A 24,344-nucleotide genomic window follows, 5' to 3' on the forward strand; every position below is an offset into this window, starting at 1 on the left:
CACAAGATTTTACATGATTTTATCTAAAACATTTACATGAAAGGCTCATAATAAATAATGAATCCTCCACAAATGATGAAAAGCTTAATAATGTACCTTGTTCAACATCACTGGCCACCAGACAGCCTCTAAATTCGTATGAATCAGATTCCAAATGCGGCAATGCAGTATGAATAGGTGATTCAGAGGTTACTTCTTTTTGTATTTTTTCTTCTTGATACAGTAAAGTATTATTTAGTCTATAAATAAATTTCTTGGATCTCTTTCTCAGACTCGGTAACATCTTCAGGTTTTTAAAACCAGACTTTGTAAGAGTATTTTCACTATTTATTAAATGTAGGTCATCACAGTTATCTGGAGATTTGGCACCACACAAACGTGGGTGAACATCAGTTATGACAGATTTGGAAGCTGCTTTTAAATGTGTGGAAAGCTTGTCACGGTGGACTACAGAAGACTCTGTGACATTTGCATGTTCAATTAAAAAAGAATTACAGTTTAAGCAGCTCATTTTGGAAACCTCAGCTGCACATCCTTTTACTAACTCTGGATCTTGAACACTCAATGACACAGATTTTACTGGAGTTATTTCCAATGTTGGGTTGTTTTCAGTGTTTTTCATTTCACAGCATTTTTCTGACAAATCCACACTCAACAGCTTTTGTGCTTTTAACAAGCCTGAAGAGTTCAGTAAAGATGTTTCCACAGCATCATCCTTGGTCATTAGTAATGACTTTTCTTCTAAATTTTCCTCCCTATGTAAGTTGGAGGGTGGAGAGCTACAGACAGACATCTCCAGGTGAGTTTCGTCAAGACCAGACAAATTCAGTTGAGACCACTGGCTTGATGGAGAGTGCACACCTTCTTTCACAGGCCTCTCATTCTCAAAGGACTTGTGTGCTCTATAATCATGCACATCTCCTGAGTTCCTAAGAGACTCCAATTCTTTTTCATGTCCTATTAAACAGCCATCTTTATCATCTCCTGTATCTTCACTGGTGTTTTGGAGTAAAGAACTGTTCACTCGAGTACAGTGGCTGTTTTCAGTCCAGCTACTTGTTTTGACTTCCTGTGAAATGCCATTCTTTCTTCCATTAGGCTGCTGAGAGGGAACATTCCCCTCTTCTTGTGTTTTATCTGGATTTATCTCGTATTTCTCTACTGCATCCAGAGCACGTGGCATCAGCAGAAGAGTTCCACTGGATTCAGCTGGCATATTGAGTGTGTCCTCAAAGCTATCCATCTCACCCAGTAAGCCATCTAACACCTCTGACTCTAGAGTTTAGAGAAGATGGAGAGAGGAAAAGAAGTAAGAAAATCAGCTTTAGGAAATAACTTGGGAACAGTATTGGTAAATAGAGCTTTCAATTTTACAGTCATTACCTTTACTCAGGAGTGAATTGGTAAAGAAAAATGTTAGAGGAAACAGGAGGCAAAGGAAATACATGTAAATGCCCTGGCCTCGTGAGCTCTGCAGTGGCTAAGGCTGCCAAGATGAAACCTGGCTGCCTCAAAAGAGTATGTTTTTCCCTCCTACAGACAGAGAATGAGTAGTAAATTTGACAAGATAAATATATTGATATTTTCCTTCCAAAATTTACACCTGATGATAGGTAGGAGATAAGTTAAGAAGCTGTCAATTTACTGTTATATAAAGATTAATTATTAAATTGTCTTCTACTATGATATAAAATAGTACAGTATCTAGAAAGATTTAAAAGTAGTCTCAGTCTTTTAATTGATTAGGAAGCCTTTAAGTAGTTCCATGATTGGCATAAATATTAGAAAAATAATGAAAATTTTTTGTGTTTAGAAATAACATGCAATGGGGGAAAAATAACCCAAACTCTACTATGTAGAACTTATACATGACAAATCAAAATATTACCTTCTCAAATGTATTAAATGAGACCCACTTGTCAGAACATTCCACATTCAAAACCAGGTTTCATTTATAGACTGCTTTTTAAGGCTTTTTCGTATCACAGAAATCATAATAAAGTACCTAGAAAACAGTCCTCTGATTTCCTTATGCCCATAACCAATAGCTTAACTTTTTCCATTAGCTTTTTTTAGGTATAATTTTTTTTACTTATGACTCTAAAACTTTCCCTACTAGAACTTTTAAATAGCATAATATCCAAAAGATTTTCCATTTGGAAGTCCATAGAAGATTTCCCAGTACTTGGTCATTCACAACAAATTATTTGCAATACATCCACTATAGATTCCTGCTGATGTTGTAGGCATAGAAAGTTACTCATTCTCTTTACTTTCTATTTTTTGCCTGAGCGGTAAATGAGATGTCAAAAAGAAGAAACTGTAACACTACTGATTGAGCATACAGGTAGGTCATCTTCCTTCACTAAAGTAGGTTCCTCTGAAGCAACTTCTGTGACCATAACCTTTCATCCTGTGGTAAGCTGTCAGTACAGCTTTCTACATAGACACAGCTTATTTGTTTTACTTAAACAAGAGACATTACTTTTTAGGATTAAAGAAAACAAGGACTAACTGCAAGACTGCACAGATACTGTCCGTACACTGAATAATCTCATGCCAGGGAAAAATAAAAATCAGGGAAATTAATTCTGACTTCTAAACTTACTGGAGGGTGATATTATTTGATGATGTGATATATTATGATCTTATTTTCTTTAACTAAAACAAAATGCACACTTAAAAAAACTTATTGTACTTTATGACACTATTCCAGAGAAAACAAACATTTGAAAGCTACAAATGTGGACCTGTCCTTTTTATATAGGGCATCTTCAAATGCCAAATTATCAAAAAGAGAAGATGTAGGAAAAGGGAAACACTTGCAAGTTATTTTCAACTCTAAAACAAATGGTCTTCTTCTCCCTCTTATTTTTCTCAGACATTAACTTATCTTGTCTACTGCAGTATGCAATGTAATAGGACCTACTGGAACACAGACCAAGACCAAGTAATTTGTGCTTAATTTCTAAAAGTATTTTGCTAATTACAGATTAATACATTTACTACCAAACACATTTATTTTCAGCACATTTGGACCTACAGTGTAAAAACAGCAGGCCTATATCACTCTGTAAGCAACAATGCTTCCTGATGCTACCATTCTCAGCTCTCCTTATCAAATTCTAAACTGATTCTTTCAAAATTCTTACACTACCACCAAACCTTATTTTTAGGGCAGGTCATTCAATTCAGATAAGGAGACATAAAATCCTAAGGATATAGCGTCCTGTCTAGCCAGCATGAATCCCTACAGCACCCTTTTACACTCATGCATGCTGCACCAATTTCTGGTAATAATCTCCCCTTCTGCCATCATTTCTCAACTAAAATCAAAAAACCTCCCACTGAAATTTACACTTTCACTTGTTCACTGATGTGATCTAAAAACATGGAATGAAAGTATTTTCCCCTTGTCTTCTGTATTTTCTGCATTCAATTCAAGAAATCAGAAACACTCTTTCTCTAAAAGGATTTGTCACATTTTGAACTACCTATTTTGAACAGGTGAAGTCAATGAAAAAAGGATACAGCAAGAACAAAAAACAAGCTCACCACAGAATGGTGAGTGCTGGGATGAAACTTCATGATAAAGTTAAGCCTGTTCAATAACTAGAAGCAGTAGTCTTGCTCCCCCTTGAGCCTGTACCATTTTTCTGTCTCAGCTCTCCCACAGTCTCACCTCTCCAGCTGCAGTGAGCACACTTCACAGTACTAATCTGGTTGTTGTCCAGTGGCACCATAACCTGACTTTCATGGCTTAACCAGGACACTGATTTAATTCACTGACTCAACAGACACTCCCCTTTTATAAGGCTAGATTAATTTTACAAATTAGAATAAATTTAGGGACTCAGAGTACTACACAGCTGGCAGAACAAACCAGCCACAGAACAGCCCAAAAGACAGAATGTACTTTTATCTCCAGTCTTGCTTCACTGAATACTTATTAGGTAAAGCATCAATGCATACCCAAATCTTTGATGTCATCTTCAGCATTTAGCTTTACTGTCTCTGGTACAGACAGCATACTTGCATCACTTATCCCAGGACATTTATCATGCTTGGAAAAATAGTTGTGCAAAATCTGTAAACCAAAGACAAAAGCTGTTATATTATGTACCAGTTGGTGTCACTTTACCTGTGAAGGACAGAACTCTAAACATTTACTGCAGTACCTGACTCCATCTCTCAAAATGAAAGGTAACATTTTCACAGGTACACGTGAAAAACAAATAAGCAGATAATCCCCATTTTTGATGCAAATCAGGTTCCATTTAAAACTCATCTTCAGGGCAGTGAATGGGTTCAGCAGTTTACTGTAATCCTCTCAAAAAGGGAACAAAGGAGATACGAGGAAGGATAAATACATTTTGCCTATTTTCACTTGTAACTGTTTGTTAAATATGAAGTTTCAGGTCATTAAGGATCAAACTTAAATTTGTAATTGAATCCTTTTAGTGTCATCCTTGGTTTTCAGTCTCAATAGTCATTCAGCTTTCATATACACATTGTCAAATTCCAATTATGCAAGAACTTTCCCTACTACTATCAAAGGACTGAAATTAATACTCAATTTCAACTCTTGATTGTAGAGGTTGAGAGCAATAAGTTATTCCTAAAGAATAACTTCCAAAAATCTGATGAAGTGGGAAAAAACAAATAAATCTTCAGATAAGTAACATAATTCCTAGGTTTGGTTCCTCTCAAAATAATACTGAGTGCTGCTGAAGCCAAGTGGTTTGGGGGGGTTGCTTTGGTTTTTTTTTAATAAGCACAGCAAAAAATATTCCTCAGAGAGGGTTATTTGTGAAAACACATTCTGCAACCATGTATTTCAAATTTAGTCTTGTGAGCAGTAACTTTTAAAAAAAGAGTCAGATAGGAGAGCTTAAAATGAAAACGACAGATTTTTTTATTCTTGGCTCAAGGAATGTAAACATGTAATGGAATAGCTTAACTGAAATTGAAGAACAACACAGCTCTTAAAACTACTTACTGTATCAGCCCTTCCATCCTGTCGCTTTGCTTCAGAAACAGAATCATTCTCTCTAGCTTTAGAAGGAGACAGACAAGTCAATTTATTTTCTCCTGAGTAATCTGCTGAGTGTGTTCAAATACAGCTGTGTTTTGGGAGGATTTTCATTGGATTATTTTAAATTCCACTCAAATCTGTAAATAAACTACTAAAAACTAAAACTTCTAATTAAAAGTCATACAGTGGAAGGACAGTGGACAAAGGCAGTTTTGAACCAGCACAAATCACATATTATGGTTTCTGCTATGTTTCCAGTTACCACCTTGAAACAGCACTGCCATTCCCCTTTCAAGGAGTTATTCATGGCATTCCTCCCCATTTTCTTCTGTCCAAAGATCTGGATGAGATCTTCAAGCCTTTCAGGAATTTGGGGTTTTTTCCCACTTCCTCCCAAAACAGCAGTACTACCTTCACTTTTGTTACAAAAGGAGAAAGTGAACCCTCTTTTTAAAATGCCTGAAGAGCGTATATAAAAATATTTCAGACACAACATCTGGTTCTGTGTAGCAGCTCTTTCTTTTCCCAGGTGTCAGAAGGCAGAGAGTATAATATCACTATTATAAAATATTAAGCATATCCCAGACATGGGAGAATGAGAGCTCAAGCCATAGCTCATCCCTCAGAACATCATCATTAAGGTATGGATACTTCCCCCAGCCCTTCTTTTCAGTTCACACCTTTCTGGACCAAAGAACACCCAAAATGGCACAACTCAACAGCCTTGTGAATAGTACCACCCCTTACATCCCAAAAGTAATTCCCAATCCTAGGGTTCATTCTTAATATGCCTGATATGCACTATACAGTGGTAATTTAACAATATGAAAAAGAGCAATATCAGAAGCTAAGGAAACACATCCAGGTCTTCCCATTTTCTCATGAATTTTCATCAACAAATCATACAGTCAAACTTCATTTGGCTTATCATATGCTAATGAAATCTCACTTTCACCAACACCTTAGGCTGAGGCTTGATGTTTATCATCACTCTTAGTTACTACTGAAGCAATTATCACCTACTCATTCTCATTCACAGCTCTGCTGACACAGCTGTTTGTGCAGCTGCGCAGTAAATGAGCTCCGGGAACTGCCCCATCCAAACAAGCCAGGAAATATGAACCCAGGAGCTCAGGTCTTAAATTGGATGAGTATCCCAGTCCATCTCACTGGACTGATTCTGATGGCAGGCACAGTGAGAGTGGTTAAAATGCTGAACACAACACTGCTGTTGGGAGGTTAACTCAGCAGGCCACCTTCTTACACTTCATAAACAAACCCAATTAACTTAGCCCAACAGTTCCTAGTTATGTAACAGGGCAAAGCAAACATATCTAATCCTCTTTCTATGCTTTGCTATGTTATTTCCAAATTTATATGCCCTAACCCCTCAGACAAAGAAAGAAAACAACTGAAAAGTTTTCTGTGTAGGGCTGCATTATCTAAAGGCACCCACTAATAATCACTGTAAGAATTTTGTCTTCTTTTAGTTAAAAAAGCAAACATAGTTCATACTGAGTGAACTTCCAGCGTCAAAACTCGAAGTTTTAAACCCTTAGCAATTGCTCATTTTAAGAAATACCTATTATCACAGTTTCACCAAGGGTAGGAGGTGTGGCTAAAGAACTTGACCAGGACATATCTGGATCCACTTCTGCTCCCAGACTTTCAGAAATACATTTTGGAGTTCTGACCTAGAAATACATTTAACAATCATATATATAATTTCTATGCCACATTCTAAATCTACAACTCAGGAAAAGGAAATAAAATGCATGAATAAAATCTGTACCTCCAAAAGTTTTGGTGTGTAAAACAAGCTTCCATATGGACCTGAAAAACATTATGTACAAAGGACATTAAACAGTAACTAAAAAAGATGGATTTTTATCTAGAGATGTAAAATATTTTGTAGAACCAAAAAGTGAAGATACAAACCAGGGATATTATTTCTCTGAGGTGTTCTGTAAGTATTCCTTAAAACAGTTGGACTGCAAAAGAAAATTAAAGCCATAATATTAATTTCATGTCTCAGTTTCTTAAAATAATTGAATATTTCAAACATTACATATATTACTGTCTCCATTATTTCTTTTCTTTGCACCATGGTTACTTCCCTGACTAGATAAAACACAGATTCCTCCTAACCATCAGTCAATATTTTAAACATTACCATAAGTCTAGTACAAACTGTAAAATATTTCTTTCAGGAAATAATTTAATTTTCAGTGATGATTTGTCATACAAGTAATAAATTCCAATGTAACCATGCATTTTATAATAGGCTGTATGAAACTAGGGAAATTAGCTTAACTGACTGCAATTAAATAATAAGTTTAACTCTTCTTATAATCAACACAAATACTTTGATAAAATTTATCTGAAATACAGATATTAAGTCTGTAAAAATCAAGGCTATTATTAAAAAAAAAATCTCAGTAAATATTACAAATAGCTTTACTACTTGAGAAGCACATGACACATCACTACTACTCTTTCTTTGGATGTTTGGACTTGGAAAGCTGAAATAATGTTAAAAATTTTTGTATTCCAGCTGTGAAAGAGTAGAAAAATAGGAAGAACGATCACCTGGAAGCAAGGACATCTTTGAATTTAGCTAGTGTTTTATTTTCAACTCACTTAGCACCTACAAGTATCATAAACATATCAGACATACGAGATTATTCACTGCTCCTAAAGTTCAACAGTCTGGTGGGTTAAATGTTGCTTTTTGCTTAAGGCCCAGATTATTTTCTATTTGTGTTGACATATTTAGCATACCTAGCAGTGAGGCAGTTGTGGAGGGTACCAGGAGGAGAAGTAAGCATTTCATTTTCTTGGTCTATTTTTCTTTCTGTGTTACTTGGGCTTATCAAATTCTCTCTATCTACAACATAGAATACAATAATCAGCACAACTTTGCAGAACTCCAGGTAACAATTTCAATTTTGAAGTTTAAAGCTAAGCTTTCAAAAAACCCAACCAAAACCTAATCAAAACAACAACAACAAAAAACCCCAAAACAAAACAAAAAACCCACAACCTAATCCTAATTTCTATTCTAGTATTTTAAATATGTTCAAATTTTATATCCAACCAATGCTACACATTTTTCAAATGCACAGCCAAGAAGACCCCTCATTATGTCACTTTACTGACTTGGTATTAATCAAGTCATATATTCCATTCCATTTCAGTTTCAATGTACTGCATTGTGCCTTTCTTGTCATTGCACAAGTTATTCTTAGCAAAAATACAATACGTGCAAACACAGGTTTGTGCAGCTTCCCCTCAAATTTACTAAGTCATACACTTATTGATTCAAATAAGCAGCAAAAAGCAAAAATTATTTCCAGAACTGTTGTTGGATTCACTGCCACTGTCAGCAGCATCCATTTATTTGCAAAGCATCTCCAGGCAAAAGACAATGCTCCCACTAAAGCAGTAGAATCCTATGAACAGTGAGACCCTTACATGGACAATCAACTACTAACAGGAATTTCTACTCTGAAGTTTCCAAACAACCTTAGTATCAGAAATTACACTTTAGTTTGTGCATTTCTCTCTGCTTCTGAGTTCCTGAGTTCATATGCACAGCACATGGTGCATTCCAGTACCATAGCAAGGTTTGAAATCCATCAGCTCCCACCCAGGCTCCTGTTTTCACAAGAGCCATTGGGCTCTAACCAAGAAAATAGAATATTTCAGGCAGTCACATGTGAACTTTGAACATATGCAGACCAAAATGGACCATTTTGAAATAAACAATCATAAGGTTCCTTCCTTTGCCATTTATGAAACTGCCAAATGAAATTCCTGAAATCAAGAATTACCTAGGGACTTGACACTGTAAAATACAAATAGCTACACATTTAGAAGAAACATGTTCTCAGCAGAAGTTGAGCAGAAACAAAGAGAGTTACAATATTCCATGGAAGTAGTGTTATAAAGTATACTTGAACTGCAGCATAGCTCTAACCCTTCACAGAATTTGCACAGGATTTAAGAACAATTCTGGTAATAAAAGGGAGTCTTGTGCTTGTCTGTAACCTGGTTAGAAAAGCTTATCAGAAGGACACAGGCATAGCAGATGGACTAATCACATACTTCAGGAATGGGGTTAAATACTTTTCCAAAGAAGAGATTCTTACAGACAATGTTGCATATGTTCTCCATAGAAAAGGTTCTTCTTGCTGTCCAAGGAGGGTGGGTACATCAGAAAGGAGCACAGTGATATATACTTCCATGATGTACTTGGGATTTGGAAACAATATATGACAAGTACCTCACAAAATTCCTTTTTTTTCCAAATGGAAAAATGTAGTTTTTTCTATAATTTACAATCTTAATAACTCAAAGAGATGGTGCTTCTAAAACTTTCCAAGAAAGGTTAAGGAGTGCCCTACAGATTGCCTCACACTTCATCATGATAAGGATGATAAAGAAAGCTTCAAATGAAGCTTTCCCTTTAAAAGCTTCAAAACATCTGCAGAAAAAAATTAGACTGCTAAAAAAATTCACTTTGATTTGCAGTCAACAGGTTATACTGAGTTCATATCCCCTCATATTAACAGTACTTAGAATGTTTGGACCACAACAGTATCATTTATACAGGGAATTTTGGTTATATATTACCAGTTTATCACAACCTGAATCCACTATTAATTCTGCATTTTTATAGATGATCTTCAGAAGACTACTAAAATAAGCTTTTTAGTCCCACAGTTCCTGCAGTAGCATTATCTATTACATTAATGATCATCAGCTGCAACAGAAGGTTAAAAAGAAGTTACTCACTTGCTCCTATTTTTTTCTGATCTGGCTCTTTTTCAGGAGAAGAAGGTGGCAATATCGCATTTTGTTCTTTAAAGAGCAGTGGGGTTGATGCCAGCTGACTGTATGTAGAGGGTTTTGTCCTTGGAGTTTTAAAAGCCGTTTGATCAAGCCAGCCAGAGGGCCCATCAAGCTCTCCAAAGGATTTGGGCTCATATGGGGCTGCTTCTGCGCTGAGTTCTTCAAACCAATTGAGACTGATAGGCCCTAAATCTATGAAGGAAAACATACAGAAAACCACATGAAAAGGAAAAAGGTTGCTCCATGGAGGATGTGAAAACATATCAGGCATTTAAATGCTAACAGCAAAACACACCGCTCCTTCCACTGCCATACTCCTAGTATGCTTGTTTCTAGATGGTTTTGGACTCTGATAACCACAAAATATAAAGAGATCTCTGCCCAAATTCTCAGATCATTAACAAAATAACCAAAGGACCAGAAAAATATCCAGTTTGTTTAAAATCACAAGCATACTCTGGCTTTTAGTTTCTCATTTTGCTCAGTGGCAAGCTAAACAGGTTCCTTTTAAAATTACTAACTACCACAGGTGTCTCCTGCAAAACACTAAGCCTGGTCTACATGTGGGTATGTATAGAGGTGACAACTCTAAAAAAGCAAGTACAAAAAGTAACTATATAAGCATATATCATGAAAAAAACCTACAAACAAAAATTTGAAGAAATCTAGGAAACAGGTTTGGGGCAGGAACAGCAGCTAACAACTTGCATAAAGCTTTCCTGTGAAACATACAGCAAATATGTACAAAATATTGGTGCCCAGAAAGCAATCTTAATAAGAATTACTTTAGATAAGCTGTACCTGATTCACTGCAGTGTGCCTTAAATATTTCAAAAAAAGTTAGTCTTTCCACAGGTTTGCAAGCCATTTTCTTATCCATTAAATTACCGGAACAGTTGAAAAGCCTGAGAAGAAATAAAACACTTTCATACACTGCTGTTTGAACACTGTAGGCTGGTTTTCCTGCATTTTGTGGTGTGCCACAGCCCAGCTTGTTTTGCTTTGACTGAGATGTGAGCATTCAAACACCACAATGATGAACATGGTGGGAAAACAACAGAAAAGAGAATACGGAACTATACCAGAGATAATGAAAACACTCAGCAAACACACAACACGATGGAATGGGCAGAACACTTCTGAAGTATTTTAAACATAAATCAAAACCCCACACTCACTACACTATATTAGGATGAAATATGTACTATCACATATATACTCCTACAACCATTACAACTTACATGTCAAGAATTTGATTCCAAGTTGCTTTCAGGTGGAGCAGACACTGCCAGCTTCACAGTTCTATTTAAAAAACAAGTTTAATAAGCCCATAGTGAGACTTCACAGTTTAACACATCTATGCCTTCCACAGTAAACCCCGTTTCCCACATGATGGCCGTGTTACACACGCCTTACCAAAACCGTGGGAAAACGGGCGCTTTAAAACAGGGTACGGGCTGCATTAAGACAGAACACCGAGGAGCTTAACACTGCCTCAGAAGTACATTTTAAAAAGTGCGATTTGACCAGTCCGCGCTGCTTTCCGTGAGGGGAGGGTCCTCCCGGGCAATGACTGCGCACGGAGCGCGGCCTGTGCAGCCCCGCCGGGTCAGCGCGGGGTCACCGGGGACAGGCCCGAACCCCTCCTTCCCCTCACCGAGTCACACGCGGTGACTGCGGACCCCCGGCGGGTTCTGAGAAGAGGAAGGGAGGCCCGAGGGGCGGCAGTGACACCCCCAAAACACAGCGCAGTCCCGAGGCAGGGCCGAGCCACACGCGGGGCCGTTACCTGCCGGCGGCGCCTCGGGCGGGGCGGCGGCCGCAGCATCGCCTCACGCAGGGGAGCGGGGCGAGCGGGGCGGGCAGGGAAGGCGGCGGGGGATGAGGGGGCAGCGCAGACCCCCAGCCCGGCCGCCCCGTTCGAAGCTTGGCGCCAACGCAGCCCCGCGCCTGCGCAGCGCGAGCATCCGCCGCTCCCGCCCTCCGCCGCAGCCACCTCCTGGCAAGGAGGCGGCGGAGCGGCTCCGCCTCGGCCTGCCCTGCTCGGCGTCCGGAGTTGCGGCTGGGGGACACGTGGTGCCCGTCGTAAGGGCTGTCCCGCCGTGGCTGGCTCCGCACACAGCAGAAAGGGTGCGTGCCCTGAGCCGTGATGGCCGCCAGCAGCTTGGCGAGTAGAGGGGAGGGGAGGAGACACCGCATCCACGGCTGTCATGGCCCGCGTTGCTGGGCAACAGCAGCCAACACTGACCCCTCGGGAAAAGGCTCTGGAAGGCTCCCAGTGGCAGGGCCGTGGGCAAGTGAACTGTGCAAGCCTCAGACTCTGCTTCTCAGGTGGCTTTGTAGGCCTTGACACATGAAATGGTTGTTGACATTCCAATAAAGAGAATGTTACTATCCTCCACATACATGTCCATTCCTGCTTTGTCTCTTCATTAAATTCTTGGCTTTGGCGATGGAACAACTTCAAGATGTGTGGAACACTCTCTCCACCACCAACTTTGAGTTTACAATCTTCATTTTAGTGGGATGTTCATCTATTCTTGTGCCATAAAGGGGTTTCTTCCTACCTCTCCACAGCAGTCCTTATATTGTGTATATTATCACATCACCTGCTTAGTCATCGGCCACTTTCATCAGTTTCTTGTCCTACAATAATTCTCCATATACCTTGTCCTTTCAAGGAACTTTAACTTCTAACCCTGCAGTGTTCTGGGAAGCTGCAGTAACTTTCTTCCCAAAGCGTTTTAGAGGAACTCAAACTGCTGATTTAAATGATGGCATGTAGTTTCTGATTTGATTTCCATCCCCATTCCTAAAGCACCTTAAAAACTTACTTTTTTTGCAGCTACACTGCAATCATTAAGTTTTAACTTGGCTATATCAACACCCTATTTTTGCTTTGATACCAACAGTGCTTTGAAAACCCAAGCACAACGTGGAGTCTTGAGACATTTTTCTTTTAATTATGATGAATGTGTTTCCTGAATCTTAATCTCTGTGCCCTGTAAAAATGCTGTTTCTTACTCATTTATTTCAGACCCTTGAAACTGTCAGATACACTGTGAAGGTTTAAAGACATCATCCCTATCAGGTCTTCTCTAGCGTCTCTCTTACTGGCCCAGTGAATTTTATAAAGCAACACATTTATAAAGATGGTAAGGAGTCATACAAAGAAAGGATTTCACATCACTGCAGTTCCAGGGATTTAAGAGTTACATATATAGTTTGGATGATTTAATTACATTATTCTAACTGTATTGCCTTAAAATTGAAATAAAGTGATGTAATTTTGGAAGAAGGAAGATTAGACTAATATGCACATGCTTTTATTACTTGCTTGGATTATTAACACATTTCATATACAGATATTAAGCCACTGCTTTCCTTACTTCAGTTTGTATTCATCTTTTCCTAAAGCGGTTCAGTTGATAGAAAAAGTTCCAGGTAGATAATCCCCAAGTAATAGAAGAATGGGGATACTCTGACCTTTTAATACTGGTCAAGACTTCTTTTCAGAGATGTAATTGCCTAAATTCTTTGCTCAGCTCTCCAGGGAACACCCAGTTTGTCAGGACTTTGTTAGTTCCCCAAACCCCCTTTTCCTTCTTTTAAGACCATAAGCAGAAGGAACTGTGAGCAAGCAGGCTTCTCCTCGCTATGCAGGCCGTGGTTTTCCCAGCTGTGGCTGAATGACATCTCTCCATCATTAGAGTCTGGCAGAGAAGGAAGGCAGGCCGGCCTTCCCTTGCCATCAGCCCCCCTCCTTCCCTCAGCTGCCCCCACTTTCCCCATCAATTAGCGACCATTAGCTCCCCAGGTAAGATAAAAGCAGGGCAGGGACATAGGTAGGGCTAACCCTTCAGCGGCGATAACCATGGACAGCTTCGTCTGTTCCCCCTTCAGCCCGTACCAGACCGTGAGGAGCAGCCCCGCGCTCGGCCGCGGCTGGGACACTGCGGCCAAGCAGCCCAGCTGGAAGCAGAGTAAGAGCGGCAGCATCAGCCCCTTCCTCGGGGGCCCCTTCACGCCGCTGCCCTCCGACTACCTGGACAGCTACCGGCGGGCGCAGCTCCAGGCGCTGCTGTCGCAGGTGGGACCCGCGCTGGCGCCGCGGCCGCGCCGGGCCAGCACGAAGGAGGCGGCGGTGCAGGTGAGCCTGCGGGCCGACGTGGCCGTGCAGTGCTCGCTGGGGCCCCGCACGCTGCCGCCCGCCCGCGCCTTCAGCCCCGCCGGCCTGCGCGCCCTGGGCCGCCTCGCCCTCTACTCACCCGCGCCCGACCGCCGCCTCTTGGCGCCGCCCGACGCCGCGCCGCTCCCGGAGAAGGCAGCGCCGGCCGAGGAGACCCCGACGGCGGACGGCGGCGAGGAGCAGCAGGAGGGCCCGGCGGAGGCCGCGCTGCCGCCGCGCCAGGAGCCGGTGGGGACGCGGCGGGAGGAGACCGCGGCTCCCAGGCAGAGAGCTGCCTTCCAGGTGAGGCGGGGGGCTGAACCCTCGAGCAGGGAGGCCAGAAATCCCCTCATGAGCAGCACGGTGGTCCCTGTCCTGCCCCGGGCTGGCTCTATCTCACCTAGAGCAGAAGAGCCCCCAGCCTGTGAAAACCCACACGTGCAGATCAGAGCATGGCAGAGTGGTTTCGGTTGGAAGGGAGCTTTAAGGTCATCCAGTTGCAACCTCCCTTCCATGGGCAGGGATGCCACCTACGAAACACTGTTGCTCAGAGCCCCATTCAGTACAGCTTCAAATATTTCCCATATGGCTTCCTGGGCAATGTTTTTCAGTGTCTCACCATCCTTGGGGAGTAGTATTGAGGGAGCTGGGCTGGGTGCTCTCGAGCTGCTGGAGGATGCTCAGTGAACTCTGTCTCTGCAGTTCTTGGAGCAGAAGTATGGCTATTTCCACTGCAAAGACTGCAAGACCAGATGGGAGAGTGCTTACGTGTGGTGCATTTCTGGAAGCAACAAGGTAGTTAACAAGTAATCTCTTTTCTCCCGAGACTTGTAAGAATGGCATAAAATCTCTGACAAATCAGATGTTTTGGCACAAACTTAGGTACCTGTGTACAACACCTTGAATAAGTCTCTCTACTTACAGAACTTGCATTTTTTTCAGGTGTACTTCAAGCAGCTCTGTCGCAAATGCCAAAAAGGCTTCAATCCCTATCGAGTGGAAACAATCCAGTGCCAGGTAAGTTAACTGTACTCCATTAAGACTGTCAGATGTTATATACACTAATTCTATTGTTAAGTTTGATATTGACTTTATCTGGAAGAAAACTTGACTTCATCAAATTACTAGGAAATGTTATTTGGGAAATGTGTATTGGGGTAGGCCTCCCTCCTCTTATGGATGGCTTATCCAAAGAGTTTTCATATAGCATTATGGCTTGCTACGTTTATGGTGTTTCTAGGTGAGAAAGCTCTTACACCTTAATCCACAGGGTTTTTACAAGAGTTTTTAAGTTCTTAAGTATATCAGCCCCAATGTGTTGCTGTTATTAAGGAAAACCAAATGTTAACATGAAGTGCATCCTCTCTGATCTACTACTACTAACATATCTTTGTTTCTTAAGATCTGTTCCAAGACTCGTTGCTCTTGCCCTCAGAGGAAGAGACATATAGATCTCAAGAGACCTCATCGCCAAGAGCTCTGTGGCCGCTGCAAAGGCAAAAGGCTGTCCTGTGATAGCACTTACAGCTTCAAATACGTTGTCTGATCCATGTGCCCTCTTCTGTTTTGTGCTTTGCACTTTGTCTTTTGCAATGTTTTGATTTAAGGCTTTTGACCTGGCATTGGATAATGGATGAAGACTTCAGTATTATTGTAAAATATAATAACTTAAAGTATGTAATTTCACTGAATATATGCTGTAAATAAAGTTAAAAAAGTTTGCACTAGTTTGATACCCCTTAGTTTCAGCCTCCTTTGTTGAAAGAGGAAAGTATATCTGTAAGGAAGCAACCCATTTGATTTCCTAAAGATAGACTTTGTTTTGAAGACTTCAGGGAATGCTAAGATTCAGGCTACAATAGCAAGTTTTTCCTTCAGTCACTCAAACTGAACTAGGGTGGAAGATGCAAATGTTCTGGAGCATAAAGTCTGGTGTAAATGCAAATGTGTCTTCCCCCTGCCTCTGTCAAATGTATATATAAAAACCACAGCTGCTTGGTAATCAAAGACTATCTGCTAGAACAAGACTATGGCTGTAAAATGGGTGGGGAAAGGGTGTAAGCTGCCCATGTTCAAAATGAGGAGGGGAAAAACCTTTTGATGGCAGTATCTGTGCCAGTGTAAAAAACACTCTTTAGGGTAGAAGGAAGTTCAGAGGCTTTCAGAGTCAGCAGAAGACCAATTAAACTATTTTTGCTGTTGTAGTCTTCCATGCTGAGTTGTGAGGATTTTTTGTCAGGCTGTAGTTACATTTCTCACTCTTTTCTATGAATAGTTTCAGCATAAACCAGGAGCTGGGTATTTTTTGGGGGGCTGCTGATCATGGATACCATGTACAACAGTACTGATTCAGACAAGAACACAGTTTTCACAACAAGCACGTACTGTGTTGTGACTATATGCGACTTTTATACTTTAGTTAAATGGACGTACTGATCCAAATTTCAAAGTTACTTCACAAAAACAGTTAAGTGTATTTACAGTGTGAATAAGTTACATAGCTGTCAGAATAAAAGTGTCTCAGATGTGCAACAGATTTACATGCATACATTTAACACTGGACAGCAGTTAAATGTAAGAAAAAAACCCATATAGTCATGACTTTGTATATATACATTACAAATAAAATAAGACCTCTCTTTGAAGAAACTTAACATGAGAACTTGCATTTCACGTTAATATTTTTACTTTTTATACTCAAAATTTATATTAAATAAAAATATGCATGCTTAACAGTTCAAAAGATTTGACTCTGTGATGGGACTTTCTCCTACAAAATGGCAAGTTAAATTAGATCAACCATCCTTTAATAGTATAAATATATTCATAAAAGCAAACCTCTAGTAAAAAGCAGCCAAGGTCCTTAATAAAAAAAAAAAAGAAAATCTATCAAGACCTTTCATAATCCTTGGGGGGGCCTAAGAACAGACCTCTACAATATGATCCAGTACCTTCAGAGACAGTAGCCTAGTAACATTAGGAAATGTACTTCATAGCAGCTCATTGTTTTAAGATACAGTAATCATATTCAAATTACAGTGTGCATTAAATTATAGTCTGTTTACAGTTTGTTTCATATACACAGGCTCTCAGCTTTTGACCAACAAGTTTGTGAGATTCCGTGGCCAGCTTCATTCTGCCCATCTTTCACTCAACTAAATAAGAAAAAAAAAAAAAGGAAAAAATGTACAAGGTTTGTTTTTTAACAAAAAATACTATTTTGTGAAGGAAACATTGCACTTTTGCCAACCAAAAATTAATTTGCTATAAAGGAAGTATTGTTCAGTGTAGTAGGCTTTGGTATGCAATGGAAGTCACTTCTTCAGTAGTGAGTTGCAGTTGCTCAGTGAAATGCTAACTGGTTTTTGTGCAACACAGAACAAAGGATGTTGTCCCAGGTGCTCTATGCTACCTCTGTCCTTACAGTATTGCTATGTGTTTGAAGTTCAGCCCATCGCTTTTTAGAGGAAATCCTAAATGTAACAAGAGTGAGTACAGTTTGACCAAACCTTTGTAAGGCTGAGAAGACATCGAGCCACCTCACTCCCACAGGACAGCACTCCCAGCTTGAAAGGGGGCCCAAGGGTCCTGTCAGAGACTTGTGCCGGAAACGCTGGAGTCTGGAAGAAAAGTATTGATGACCCGGTAGCTCTGAGCTCTGCGGATCATGTCACGGATCTCGATGTTCAGCTCCATTAACTTGGTGCAGATTTCAGTCAGGCTCTGGTTGGAGCCCACCAGTGCATAGGTGCCCGTCTGACCCAGGGTTTGGTGGCGGAAGTAAATATTCAGTAGTGTCTGGACTTCATCATCAGAGGTGCTTCCAAAGATATCATTGGGCCACAAAATCCTGGGATGAAACAGGAAAGGAGCAGGCATTTCATTATGGGTTTATTAGCAGAGAGAGGAGCTATGTGACAGAGATCTCTAAAAGAAGAATGAACTTGCACGTGCTTATAAGCATAAAGCAACTCACTGTTTTACACCACTCATATGTTACTCGTATTCTGGTATCAGGAACTGAATACACATAAAAGTGCAATTTCCATTATCTAAGAAAATGGTTAAGAAAACTCATTCAAATAGATATAAGTGAAACTAGGTTGAATGTTAGCTCATACCAATGACATGCACCTGTAAGGAATTAACTCAATACAGATTCTTAAGAGCCTCACAGGACTTTTGATCTAGAGAATGTAATTAAACATCTTAATTATTGCAAGCATGTGTTTGATAGTTACTTGTGGCACACCTCTCCAAAAGCCAGTATCAATGCCCCTGTGTTCCTTGTTGAAACAGTAATTAATTATGCTGATCCTGGGCATTTAATTTTGTTAGGAAGATAATGAATGCACACTTTTCTAATAACATGAAAGTCTAATATGAGCCATGTAGCAAAACTTGCCTGCATTCTCTTATTTGTCTGACGGCTTTAACAAGTTCATTGTTTTTCAAACACTCCAGCATGGACTGAATAGCTGCTTCAGTAGAGTTGAATGTGGGCTCAGATTCTGTTGTCAGAGGCTCAGCTGCAATTGCAGCAGTAGCATCCTTCAGATTTTTCTTCAGTTCACTCAGTTCTCTTGACATATTTAACAGCTGTTCCAAGGAGAAAAATGAGAGATGGGTATTTTCATTCTCCATAAGCCCCACATGGAGTAGGTACTTCAAGTTTGTCCTTACTACTACATTGGATGTACATGTTATGAAAAAGACCCCAATTTAATACAAGGACATTTCTTGATTTCTGTACAATATAGAGAAAAAGCAAACTACAGGGTTTTTTTTTTTTTACCTTTGTGCATCCTTTAACATTATGCTGTAGTTTTGGCTTGCTAAAATGCAGGAGCATATCTAAACAAGCTTTTATTTTTCACCCTTGCTACTTTTTTCACATCATAGTGGAAGAACTGAAAAAAGCATGTACTTCTCCTAGCAAGGTGTTGATATTTATTTACAAAACACATGCAGCATCTGACATGATTAACAGATGGACAAGAAAAGTATAACCCTTTCTCAGGATGAAAAGTTAAAATGGCATAAGATTCATAAATACTTAGTTAATAATTTCCAAGGATCTACTTTTTCATGCTTTTCATACCTTTTACCTACATGCTAAAATAACCACTGTCACATGAACTGACAATGGAATTTCTTCAAGTGATAGCTTGTGGATCCAGCAAAATATGCAAATGTCATAGTGAAATATCTATTCTTTGTACAATTGTTTCCCAGTTCCATGGGCTGCATTATATATAACAATTTAACAAAGCCATAACTGTGAAATACACTTACAGAAATCAATTATAAGGAATACAAAATATTTTACAACTTATTTTTAAAACTTACTATACTGCTCTAGCAGTAGTAGATGCCTATTGTCCTGTCTTAAAAGTGAACAGCCTAGTCACAATGTGAGCCAGCCTTCACAACATACAACATATACAACATATCCTTAAGATATAATAAATATTCAAACTCTTTTTACTCTGACAGCACATCTGATAAAACAATTTCTGTTTATAGGCCACATATAAACTACTAGAATATGTAATAAAATACATGTAATCGCTTCAAATTTTATTTTACAAAGCAGACTACAACAAATTCTACCCAATAGTTTAAAATATATACATTTTTCTCCTTACCAGGAGAAAAATACACATAGAATGGTAAGTTAAATGATAATCATTCAGCTTAAAGTGATCACCTCAAAGATATCTCAAAGTATTACGTATTTTAAGCAACTGCTAAAAATAAGCTTGACTAACAGTACTGTTCTTGTGAAATTTTTTTAAAGTAAGATTCATAAATGTATCTAAAAACAAAAAGATGTTTGGGTCAAAAGTGAGAGTGTGCCATGTCAAAATATTTAAAGAAAAAGGTTTGTTAACATTACAGAATTAAAAATACAGGACATTAAGGTATTTAGTTGATTATGTATGCCTGCAGATTTATAGTCAGTGTGAAATAGTGGGATCCTTGTTGTTAAGTCCAGAGAAAGGAAAAATAAGAACATGAAAATAAAGTGGAATTTTCAGTATAGGACTTTGTAGTTTGTTACATACCTCTGGCATGGAACTCACTTCGTGCACTTGTCCAATAAGTTTACAGTAGGACTGAAAAAGCAACAGCAGCTGGAAGTGCAGTTTATATAATCTCTGACAGAGTTCCAATTGCTAAGGAAAGATTTGTTGGAGAAGAAATAATTAATAAATATTAGTGAGTTTAGATAATTTTTGATAACTAACAAAACAGTGAGATAGTTCTCAAAAACATTATTTTACTGAAGTATGATCATATACTATTTCAGAAAATAAGTAATAATTTTTCTTCTGCAGCTAAGTCATATATGACATTGAAAATAAAATTATGACAACTAGGTCTCATGTAGCACATGTCAGCATCAGCCTCAAAATATTCTGTTTTGGTTAGCTTCACTGTCTCCAGTTTGCAGCTGGAAAGCAGAAACAGAATACAGGGGAAGTGACTTCCCTGCATAGAACATCAAATTCCTGAATTTCAGAAAATGTCAAAGACCTCTTCTAAGGGATGGATATCTAAGACAGAAGCCATGAAATAGTAGTCCAAGATGGTCAAAGCTCCTGCCTGCTCCTCTGAGTAGAGAGAAACAGAGGTGATAAATTCATCTAGGAGTGAGATGGAGGAAATGCCAGCCCTGGAAGTTAAAACACTTTTCATGGATTTTCCACCATCTTAAAGAAACTATGCAACAGATGGATGGAGTTTAAGGTGTAGGAGGGTATTTGGCTTCTATGAAGTATTGTCCCAGATTAAGTAGATACTGCTCTATGAATATTCACTTGTTTCTTCCAGTGTAAAGTGCAGCATGACATAAAAGATGTCAGACACATTGAAATAATGGGTGATGGGCACGGCTGCCAGAGAGGTCAAGTTAATATGCTTATAGTTCCTGGTATTCTTGTGTCTAACAGGAGGGCAATCTTGTAGTTCCACAGCTGGATCATGGTGAAAAAGGGAGGAACATTTAATATTCAGCTGGTTATATAAAAAGTGAAAACCCTGTAAGTACTAGTCCTGACCTTGTACTGACCCTTTGTCAGGAAAGCCTTACAGACTTCCAACCGTATTTCATTTGCCTACGGTAACAGACACCGTGACCAAGGGTGGGCTCAGTGATATTTCCATCTGTTTGGAGGAACTTAAGCAGAGTTTCATGCCAAAATTGGCAGAAAAGAAAAAGCTATTCATGTTTGCTTCTTTAAAGCACTTCATCCATGCTTAGTTACCAGCACATGCTGCAGCTCTTTGCTGAATTTGGGACTGTGCAAATGTCAGCACAAACACTAATAGAAAGTACTTTAAGTACATTATAAATGTTAATTTGACTGAAGTGTTTTATTTACATATGGTTCAACATTTAAGTGCCACATTTTTTAATAATAAGCCAAAATTAGAACCACAGTTTAGTGTTCCAGTTCCAGATTTCTGTACCAGCCTCACAAGCCTGAGGGGCTAAGGTCAAAAGCAAATTTCATCTTTTTCCATCAGGGTGAGGTGAACACCAACTGTCCATCAGAGCAAACAGCCAAGGGCACTGCCAATATGAGGCAGAGCTAGTCTCCTTCTAAAGAGGGTTTGTGGAGGAAAGTGGGAGTGGGAGGATAGTGCCAAGCCAGAAGGTGTCAGCCTAGCAGGGTTTGTCCTGCTGAAGGCCAGGCACATGGGGCTGCTCACACCTCAGCACCAGCAGAGCAGCAGAGCTCAGCACTGTAAATTTGCCTGGTCTGAGCTCTGTGCCATTCTGGATCTGGTATCTGTGTCATTATGTTTAATGTCTATTACTGGAGGGCAGCACTGGAGTGCTCCTGTCCCAAACAGAAAGGAGGAATTTCAGCAAGGAGGAGGCCTTCAGCAAGTTTGCAGATGACACAGAAGGATGGGATGCCATCCAGGGAGACATGGACTTGAGAAGTGGGCCCATGAGAACCTAATGAGGTTCAGTAAGTCCAAGTGCAAGGGGCTGCACCTGCGCTGGGGCAATCCCAGACATGAGCACAGACTGGGAGAGGAACTCATTGAGAGCAGCCCTGTGGAGTTCTCCTGGATGAAGAGCTGAACATGAGCTAGCAGTGTGTGCTCAGAGCCCAGAAGGCAAACCACATCCTGGGCAGCATCAGGAGCACCTCTCCTGTGAAGACAGGATGAGAGGGTTTAGCCTGGAGAAGAGAAGGCTTCCAGTACTGAGAGGGGCCTATAAAAAACAGGGAGAGCAACTTTTTACAAAGGCAAATCATGGTAGGACAAGGGGCAATAGCTTTAAATAAAAAGAGGAGAGATGATTAGATGAGATGTTAGGAAGAATTTCTTTATATGGAGGGTAGGGAGGCACTGGAACAGGTTATTTAGAGAAGTTGTGGATGCCATACCCCTGTAAGTGTTCAAGACCAGGCTGGATGAGGTTGTCAGCAACCTGGTCTAGTGAAAGCTGTCCCTGATATGGCAGGGGGATTGGAACTATATGATCTTCAAGGTGTTTTCCAACTCAAACCATTCTATGATCCCACCAGACTGAATATGACAGCAAAGACCCACAAATGCAGAAAGAAGGCTCTGCAGATCTGTGGTAAGGAGCAGATGTGCTAGGGCAGAACTGACTTGTGGACAGGGACAAAGCCTATCAGAACAAAGAGGCAGGGCATGAGGAACACTGTCAATGAAATAAACCTGCCCAGGGGCCATTCTCTGTAACCAAGGGCACAGAGCACTGCCAAATCTGCAATCATGTGGCTAACCATTCTCTTCCCAAAATAAAGACTGATTGTTTAGATACAGCCTCCTGGAGATGGCTTTGGCTTCTGTCTTCTCTCAAACCGTGCTCAGGCATGTCAGGGGCTGGCTGGTGGCCTCCCAGGGAAGGTGCTGACTGCTCACCCGAGCAAGTGCCAGCCCAGGGACACTCGCTTCCTCCCTGGTCCTGTTCAGCTCCCAAGTAGGGACACAGCCTGAGGTTCCCCAGCAGGGATCAAATTCACTCTATTCAAATTTTGGAGACCTAGCAACAGTACATAGCAGTTACATACACATATAGTTGGAGCTGTCAGGGAGTTAATAATTAATTGAAAACAAACATAGCATCATTTAAAAAAAAAACCCATCTCATGATAGCTTTTAACACTGGATTTTTTTTAGTCCTTGAAGAACAATAATTCAGTTTCACTCTTGCGGCTGTTAACCTGAATGAAACAAAACTAAGGTCAAACTAATGGTTCTAGCTTGACTCACTTAGTATTTAGTTACTGTATCAAGAAACTCAATTTTTGTTCTTCCTGAGCAAGTATTAGAAACCAATAGTGGTGAAACTGTTCATCAACACATACACAAAAGCCATTTGAAATGTAACTTCCAACTATAAATTGTAGTTTTTCACTAGGAAAAATGGAAAATTATTAATTTTAAAATAACAAAAAATGTTTCCTGACCCAGCATATTAATCCATTCAAAAGCTTAATTTGTAAAAATGTATGTAAATGACCATTTGAAACAGCATATGAAAGTGTCAAAGTTTTGGCACAGTATTTTTTGATTTCACAAAACACATGTTAGTAAATTATTTTAGTCACCACATTTAGAACCATGTCTTGTATAGGAAAATTGTAACAAAAAAGAAAACATGCTTAGAAGTAAAACAGTAGAATTGGGGTGTATTAGTCCATCCACAGATGGACAAAAAATATCAAAGAACTTCAACTTACTGCAAGAGATTCCATTTGCTACACAGCAAGCATGGCACAGGAGAAAAGGAAAGGAAAGAAAGTATAGTGTCAGTGTAATGCATGCAAAAGGAAGCACAGCCCATCTGTAATAGCATAACTTATCAGCAGTATTAGCAATGCTTGCCTCAACCTGATAATTGGTTGGAATATAACATTCAACATGCACAGCATTCTTAATAAAACCAAGCTTTAATTCTAATGATAAATTCCAGTCTAAATATCCTCAGTTAGAGCTTCAGATTTATTAGTTTAGATTTATCCTACCCAGCAGCTCAAGAACTTACAGTGAAATAGTGTCAGAAAACTCTTGAAATAATACTTTTATTTAAATTTGTCTTTTTCTTATTAAGAAAAGCTCATATTGCAAAGTATTAAAAAAATTAGGAATTATTTTCAAATGATGAATAAAACTGAAGTTTGCTATTTCTAAATATTTTCTTGTTTAAAAATACTTCTATTTTTTACAAATAGATCTAATGAAATTGGCAGGATAAGTTTTATGGCTGCTGGGCTTATTACTTGGCACATT

The 24,344-nt window shown here is 39.7% G+C and overlaps 3 protein-coding genes across 8 annotated transcripts in view; 1 reads left to right on the top strand and 2 right to left on the bottom strand.

Annotated features, from left to right (window-relative positions):
- Positions 1-11,824, bottom strand: part of BRCA2 (BRCA2 DNA repair associated) — a 34,279-nt gene extending 22,455 nt beyond the window's left edge. The window contains exons 1-11 of the mRNA XM_077173805.1: positions 11,679-11,824; positions 11,131-11,191; positions 10,691-10,794; positions 9,833-10,081; positions 7,817-7,922; positions 6,974-7,026; positions 6,828-6,868; positions 6,618-6,729; positions 5,000-5,055; positions 3,973-4,087; positions 97-1,275 (exon numbers count right to left, since the gene is read on the bottom strand). Coding sequence (XP_077029920.1) covers positions 97-1,275; positions 3,973-4,087; positions 5,000-5,055; positions 6,618-6,729; positions 6,828-6,868; positions 6,974-7,026; positions 7,817-7,922; positions 9,833-10,081; positions 10,691-10,794; positions 11,131-11,132 — 2,017 coding nt within the window. The 5' untranslated portion in view covers positions 11,133-11,191; positions 11,679-11,824. The remainder of the gene's footprint in view (positions 1-96; positions 1,276-3,972; positions 4,088-4,999; positions 5,056-6,617; positions 6,730-6,827; positions 6,869-6,973; positions 7,027-7,816; positions 7,923-9,832; positions 10,082-10,690; positions 10,795-11,130; positions 11,192-11,678) is intronic.
- A 1,939-nt stretch (positions 11,825-13,763) lies between these two features.
- On the top strand, positions 13,764-15,942 carry ZAR1L (zygote arrest 1 like). Its single transcript, XM_054628309.2, has 4 exons — positions 13,764-14,360; positions 14,760-14,852; positions 15,000-15,074; positions 15,460-15,942. Exons 1-4 carry the CDS (start codon positions 13,764-13,766, stop codon positions 15,601-15,603), a joined length of 909 nt encoding a protein of 302 aa, XP_054484284.1. The 3' UTR covers positions 15,604-15,942.
- Positions 15,943-16,442: 500 nt separating this feature from the next.
- Positions 16,443-24,344, bottom strand: part of FRY (FRY microtubule binding protein) — a 196,376-nt gene continuing 188,474 nt past the window's right edge. For 3 of the 6 annotated variants that reach the window (XM_077173815.1, XM_077173809.1, XM_077173811.1), the window contains 4 exons: positions 23,795-23,812; positions 20,126-20,236; positions 18,463-18,656; positions 16,443-17,907 (listed from right to left, as the gene is read on the bottom strand). In XM_077173815.1, coding sequence (XP_077029930.1) covers positions 17,649-17,907; positions 18,463-18,656; positions 20,126-20,236; positions 23,795-23,812 — 582 coding nt within the window. In that variant the 3' untranslated portion in view covers positions 16,443-17,648. The remainder of the gene's footprint in view (positions 17,908-18,462; positions 18,657-20,125; positions 20,237-23,794; positions 23,813-24,344) is intronic. The other 3 variants (XM_077173810.1, XM_077173814.1, XM_077173812.1) reach the window with 1 other exon arrangement.

Source organism: Agelaius phoeniceus, chromosome 2, assembly GCF_051311805.1.
Source record: "Agelaius phoeniceus isolate bAgePho1 chromosome 2, bAgePho1.hap1, whole genome shotgun sequence".
Classification (NCBI taxonomy): domain Eukaryota; kingdom Metazoa; phylum Chordata; class Aves; order Passeriformes; family Icteridae; genus Agelaius; species Agelaius phoeniceus.

Coding starts and splice junctions, on each gene's coding strand:
- ZAR1L (XM_054628309.2), top strand. CDS start 13,764: ATGGACAGCTTCGTCTGTTCCCCCTTCAGCCCGTACCAGACCGTGAGG. Junction 14,361..14,759: donor GGCAGAGAGCTGCCTTCCAG/GTGAGGCGGGGG, acceptor CTGTCTCTGCAG/TTCTTGGAGCAGAAGTATGG. Junction 15,075..15,459: donor TGGAAACAATCCAGTGCCAG/GTAAGTTAACTG, acceptor TTGTTTCTTAAG/ATCTGTTCCAAGACTCGTTG.